Genomic DNA, 7,343 nt, shown 5'->3' with positions numbered 1-7,343 from the left:
CACCATATCTCAGTGGTACCATATTCCCCATTACACCATATCTCAGTGGTACCATATTCCCCAATAAACCATATCTCAGTGGTACCATATTCCCCATTACACCATATCTCAGTGGTACCATATTCCCCAATAAACCATATCTCAGTGGTACCATATTCCCCATTAAACCATATCTCAGTGGTACCATATTCCCCATTAACACCATATCTCAGTGGTACCATATTCCCCATTAAACCATATCTCAGTGGTACCATATTACCGATTAAACCATTTCTCAGTTGTACCATATTCCCCATTAACACCATATCTCAGTGGTACCATCTTCCCCATTAACACCATATCTCAGTTGTACCATATTCCCCATTACACCATATCTCAGTGGTACCATATTCCCCATTAAACCATATCTCAGTGGTACCATATCCCCCATTACACCATATCTCAGTGGTACCATATTCCCCATTACACCATATCTCAGTGGTACCATATTCCCCATTACACCATATCTCAGTGGTACTATATTCCCCATCTTCCCCATATCTCAGTTGTACCATATTCCCCATTAACACCATATCTCAGTGGTACCATATTCCCCATTAACACCATATCCCAGTGGTACCATATTCCCCATTAAACCATATCCCAGTTGTACCATATTCCCCATTAAACCATATCTCAGTGGTACCATATTCCCCATTACACCATATCTCAGTTGTACCATATTCCCCAATAAACCATATCTCAATGCTACCATATTCCCCATTAACACCATATCTCAGTGGTACCATCTTCCCCATTAACACCATATCTCAGTTGTACCATATTCCCCATTACACCATATCTCATTGGTACCATATTCCCCATATCTCAGTGGTACCATCTTTCCCATATCTCAGTGGTACCATCTCCCATATCTCAGTGGTACCATATCTCCCCATTAACACCATATCTCAGTGGTACCATCTTCCCCATATCTCAGTTGTACCATATTCCCCATTACACCATATCTCAGTGGTACCATCTTCCCCATATCTCAGTGGTACCATATTCCCCATTACACCATATCTCAGTGGTACTATATTCCCCATTACACCATGTCTCAGTGGTACCATATTCCCCATTAACACCATATCTCAGTGGTACCATATTCCCCATTACACCATATCTCAGTGGTACCATATTCCCCATTACACCATATCTCAGTGGTACTATATTCCCCATTACACCATATCTCAGTGGTACCATATTCCCCATTAACACCATATCTCAGTGGTACCATCTTCCCCATATCTCAGTTGTACCATATTCCCCATTAACACCATATCTCAGTGGTACCATCTTCCCCATATCTCAGTGGTACCATATTCCCCATTACACCATATCTCAGTGGTACTATATTCCCCATTACACCATGTCTCAGTGGTACCATATTCCCCATTACACCATGTCTCAGTGGTACCATATTCCCCATTAACACCATATCTCAGTGGTACCATCTTCCCCATATCTCAGTGGTACCATATTCCCCATTAACACCATATCCCAGTGGTACCATATTCCCCATTAAACCATATCTCAGTGCTACCATATTCCCCATTAACACCATATCCCAGTGGTACCATATTCCCCATTAAACCATATCTCAGTGGTACCATATTCCCCATATCTCAGTGGTACCATCTTCCCCATATCCCAGTGGTACCATATTCCCCATTAACACCATATCTCAGTTGTACCATATTCCCCATTACACCACATCTCAGTGGTACCATATTCCCCATTACACCATATCTCAGTGGTACCATATTCCCCAAGAACACCATATCTCAGTGGTACCATATTCCCCATTACACCATATCTCAGTGGTACCATATTCCCCATGAACACCATATCTCAGTGGTACCATATTCCCCATTAACACCATATCTCAGTGGTACCATCTTCCCCATATCTCAGTGGTACCATATTCCCCATTAACACCATATCCCAGTGGTACCATATTCTCCATTAAACCATATCTCAGTGGTACCATATTCCCCATTACACCATATCTCAGTGGTACCATATTCTCCATTAAACCATATCTCAGTGGTACCATATTCCCCATTACACCATATCCCAGTGGTACCATATTCCCCATTAAACCATATCTCAGTGCTACCATATTCCCCATTAACACCATATCCCAGTGGTACCATATTCCCCATTAAACCATATCTCAGTGGTACCATATTCCCCATATCTCAGTGGTACCATCTTCCCCATATCCCAGTGGTACCATATTCCCCATGAACACCATATCTCAGTGGTACCATATTCCCCATTAACACCATATCTCAGTTGTACCATATTCCCCATTACACCATATCTCAGTGGTACCATATTCCCCATTAACACCATATCTCAGTGGTACCATATTCCCCATTAAACCATATCTCAGTGGTACCATATTCCCCATGAACAACATATCTCAGTGCTACCATATTCCCCATTAACACCATATCTCAGTGCTACCATATTCCCCATTAACACCATATCTCAGTGGTACCATATTCCCCATTAACACCATATCTCAGTGGTACCATATTACCCATTAACAACATATCTCAGTGCTACCATATTCCCCATTAACAACATATCTCAGTGGTACCATATTCCCCATTACACCATATCTCAGTGGTACCATATTCTCCATTAAACCATATCTCAGTGGTACCATATTCCCCATTACACCATATCTCAGTGGTACCATATTCTCCATTAAACCATATCTCAGTGGTACCATATTCCCCATTACACCATATCTCAGTGGTACCATATTCTCCATTAAACCATATCTCAGTGGTACCATATTCCCCATTAAACCATATCTCAGTGGTACCATATTCCCCATATCTCAGTGGTACCATATTCCCCACTAAACCATATCTCAGTGGTACCATATTCCCCATTAACACCATATCTCAGCGCTCTGTACCATATTCTGCGTCGATCAAACTGGCCAGCTCTGGTCGGGGAGCCACGTCCGTGTAGATGAACTTCTTAACCTTGAACGGCTTCAGACGCTCAGCGATAGCCACTCCTGTCACACACAAACACACACACACACACACACACACACACACACACACACACACACACACACACACAGTCATGAGGTTGTGCTGTTCTTTTCCCTTGATAGTTGAGGGTTTTTTCACTGACCATAGTGTGTGCGTGTGTGTGTGTGTGTGTGTGTTACTCACCGATCCTGCCCAGTCCCAGGATTCCCACAGTGCTGTTAGCCAGCTCATATCCACACAGCCACAGAGTCCTCCATGTTCCCCATCCACCACTGGACAGGGACACACAGAGAGAGAAGGTCTGTCTCTGCGTGTGTGCCTGTGTGTGTGTGTGTGTGTGTGTTCCTACGTCTTGGCTTCATGCGTAGCCTCTATCAGTCTCCTGGACGTGGTCAGTGAGTGAGTGAGTGAATGTGTGTGTGTGTGTGTGTGTGTGTGAGTGTGTGTGTGTGTGTGTGTGTGTTCCTACCTCTTGGCTTCATGCGTAGCCTCTATCAGTCTCCTGGAGGTGGTGTGTGTGTGTGTGTGTGTGTGTGTTCCTACGTCTTGGCTTCATGTGTAGCCTCTATCAGTCTCCTGGACGTGGTCAGCAGCAGAGCGACAGTCAGTTCAGCTACAGAATCTGTTAACACATCTGGGGTGTAACCCACACGGATCCCCCTGATACACACACACACACACACACACACACACACACACACACACAGAGACAGACACACACACAGAGACAGACACACAGAGACAGACACACACACACACACACACACACACACACACACAGAGACAGACACACACACACACACAGAGACAGACACACACACACACACACACGCAGAGACAGACACACACACACACACCCACACGCAGAGACAGACACACACACACACACACACACACACAGAGACAGACACACACACACAGACACACACACACACACACAGACACACACACACACACAGAGACATAGTTCAAGAAGTATACTTTTACGTGTACAGTAATCTACACAAGATTAGGAACACTGTCTCTCTCTCTCTCTCTATCTCACTCTCTCCTCTGTCTGTCTCATATATATGCTGAGCAGACAAATCATTAGGAACACCTGCTCTTTCCATGACATAAGACTGACCAGGTGAATCCAGGTGAAGTCCATGATCCCTTATTGATGTCACCTGTTAAATCCACTTCAATCAGTGTAGATGAAGGGAAGCAGACAGGTTAGAAAATGACTTTTAAAGAGATAACTGAGACATGGATTGTGTATGTATGCCATTGAATGGATATGTTAGTAGGTGCCAGTGGCACCGATTTGTGTTAAGAACTGCAAAGCTGCTGGGTTTTCCACACTCAACAGTTTCCTGTGTGTATCAAAAATGGTCCACCTGGGCTGTACTGCAGCGCCAGCTGTGCCACCAGAGACCCTGGTTCGAGCCCAGGCTCTGTTGCAACCGGCCGCGACCGGGAGGTCCGTGGGGCGACGCACAATTGGCCCAGCGTTGTCTGGGTTAGGGAGGGTTTGGCCGGTAGGGATATCCTTGTCTCATCGCGCACCAGCGACTCCTTTGGCGTGCTGGGCGCAGTGCTCGCTAACCAAGGTTGCCAGGTGCATGGTGTTTCCAAAAAACAATTGGATACCACGAAATTGGGGAGAAAATGGGGTAAAATAAATTTAAAAATTGTTTTTAAATTACGAGGCACAACTGTGGGAAGCATTGAAGGCTTTCAACACCTTGTAGAGTCCATGTCCTGATGAATTGAGGCTGTTCTGAGGACAGAAATGGGGTTGGGGGCTGCAACTCAATATTAGGAAGGTGTTCTTAATGTTTTGTTATACTCAGTTGTATGTCTGTCTGTGATGTGACCAACAACAGAGGTTAGAGGTCAGAGGTCACTAACCTTTTCTTTAGTTCCTCCAGGGAGAGGTGGTCAAAACCCACTGACATGGTGCTCAGGACCTTAAGGTTAGGACCTGCAGTAGAACACACACACACACACACACACACACACAGAGAGAGACACACGCGCACACACACACACACACACACACACACACACACACACACACACACACACACACACACACACACACACAGAGAGAGACACACACACACAAACACACACACAGAGAGAGAGAGAGAGAGAGACACACACACACACACACACACACACACAGAGAGAGAGACACACACGCACGCACACACAAACACACAACAAAAAGTCAAGTTCTCCCAGTGTTCCTGTCAGAGATGAGCCAATGGCGTTAGAGATTATGGACAGTCACCTGACCTGCAGCGTCCAATAGCTCGGCGTCGATCTTCTCCGTGAGCACGCAGACCAGCGCATCGACACCTTTGACCTTCTGGAGCAACTCCTTCCGGGGCACAGGGACGTCATCTGAGTCCCACAGATCAAACTGCACTCTGGGTAATGTAGGATTTCAAAATGAAAGACCTGTTACAGATTCTTTACAAATGTCTGTCTGTCTGTCTGCCTGCCTGCCTGTCTGCCTGCCTGCCTGCCTGTCTGCCTGTCTGTCTGTCTGTCTGTCTGTCTGTCTGTCTGCCTGCCTCTCTCTCTCTCTCTTTCTTTCTTTCTTTCTTTCTTTCTCTCTCTCTTTCTTTCTTGCTTCTTTAAGGGAATCCATGATGTGGAATGAGTACCTCTGTGAAAGCTAATTCACGGTAATGAACCTGATAGAGAGAGACTGGAACAGTGTTAGGAGTCAGAGAGTGACTGGAACAGTGTAAGGAGTCAGAGAGAGACTGGAACAGTGTTAGGAGTCAGAGAGAGACTGGAACAGTGTTAGGAGTCAGAGAGAGACTGGAACAGTGTTAGGAGTCAGAGAGAGACTGGAACAGTGTTATGAGTCAGAGAGAGACTGGAACAGTGTTATGAGTCAGAGAGAGACTGGAACAGTGTTAGGAGTCAGAGAGAGACTGGAACAGTGTTATGAGTCAGAGAGAGACTGGAACAGTGTTATGAGTCAGAGAGAGACTGGAACAGTGTTAGGAGTCAGAGAGAGACTGGAACAGTTATGAGTCAGAGAGAGACTGGAACAGTGTTAGGAGTCAGAGAGAGACTGGAACAGTTATGAGTCAGAGAGAGACTGGAAGTGTTATGAGTCAGAGAGAGACTGGAACAGTGTTAGGAGTCAGAGAGAGACTGGAACAGTGTTATGAGTCAGAGAGAGACTGGAACAGTGTTATGAGTCAGAGAGAGACTGAATGAGTGTATTAAACAGTGTTAGGAGTCAGAGAGCGACTGGAACAGTGTTAGGAGTCAGAGAGAGACTGGAACAGTGTTAGGAGTCAGAGAGAGACTGGAACAGTGTTATGAGTCAGGGAGAGACTGGAACAGTGTTATGAGTCAGGGAGAGACTGGAACAGTGTTAGGAGTCAGAGAGAGACTGGAACAGTGTTAGGAGTCAGAGAGAGACTGGAACAGTGTTATGAGTCAGAGAGAGACTGGAACAGTGTTATGAGTCAGAGAGAGACTGGAACAGTGTTATGAGTCAGAGAGAGACTGGAACAGTTTTATGAGTCAGAGAGAGACTGGAACAGTGTTATGAGTCAGAGAGAGACTGGAACAGTGTTAGGAGTCTGGGGGGGGGGGGGGGGGGGGAATAGAGAGGGAGAGAGTCCTGTTTGTGATAATATTTATTGTTATTAATTGTGTTATGATGTATTTATTGATAGGCCTGTTGTTAATGAGTCATTCCTTTGCCAAAGTAAGCTTTGGCAGTATGCAAATTGAATTGAGAGAGACTTCTTATCTGTCTGGTCTGGTCAGGGCAAACACTGTCAGTTCTGTTTACCCAGAAGTCAATGATGAACCTCACACGACAACATTTCAGAACGTTCCGTTAGAATGAATGACAACTTGATAGGTTAGCCTCCACGAATGACTAAAGGACATTAAGTTAAATTAAAGACACGATCCAAAACCTAAAGCCTACATAACATGAAATTAAAAGCAAAAAATAATTAGATTTAAAGAATATAATTCTATTAAAAAGTAGACCTACAGAACCAGAACGGCAACAAGAGAAAAGTGTGATCTCACTCACTGTCCAGACTCGCTGAGAATCTTCAGCCCCTCCGGCGGGATCTGTCGCGTGATGTAGACCCGCGGTAGAGACGACATCTCTCTCTGCACGGCGCCCGGTAAACCCCCGGTAATACTTAATGAGTTTAACGGCACAACGGCAATCCGCTGGAGAGCCACGCGCAGAGCCACGCGACCGCACCACATCGTCGAGGAGAGGAGGTCTGGAGCTTTAGAGAG

General features: G+C 45.4%; 1 protein-coding gene across 1 annotated transcript; it reads right to left on the bottom strand.

The window, feature by feature from the left end:
* Positions 1 to 2,977: 2,977 nt before the first annotated feature.
* LOC139394647 (glyoxylate reductase/hydroxypyruvate reductase-like) lies at positions 2,978 to 7,343 on the bottom strand (the record flags this gene model as incomplete). Its single annotated transcript, XM_071142750.1, is given in 6 exon segments — positions 2,978 to 3,082; positions 3,246 to 3,334; positions 3,606 to 3,722; positions 4,956 to 5,028; positions 5,346 to 5,479; positions 7,126 to 7,343. Coding segments are annotated over 6 exon segments (703 nt in total), but the record flags the coding sequence as incomplete, so codon positions are not given.

Source organism: Oncorhynchus clarkii, unplaced genomic scaffold (genome assembly GCF_045791955.1).
Source record: "Oncorhynchus clarkii lewisi isolate Uvic-CL-2024 unplaced genomic scaffold, UVic_Ocla_1.0 unplaced_contig_13804_pilon_pilon, whole genome shotgun sequence".
Taxonomy (NCBI): Eukaryota; Metazoa; Chordata; class Actinopteri; order Salmoniformes; family Salmonidae; genus Oncorhynchus; species Oncorhynchus clarkii.
This window is presented reverse-complemented; position numbering and strand designations above follow the sequence as displayed.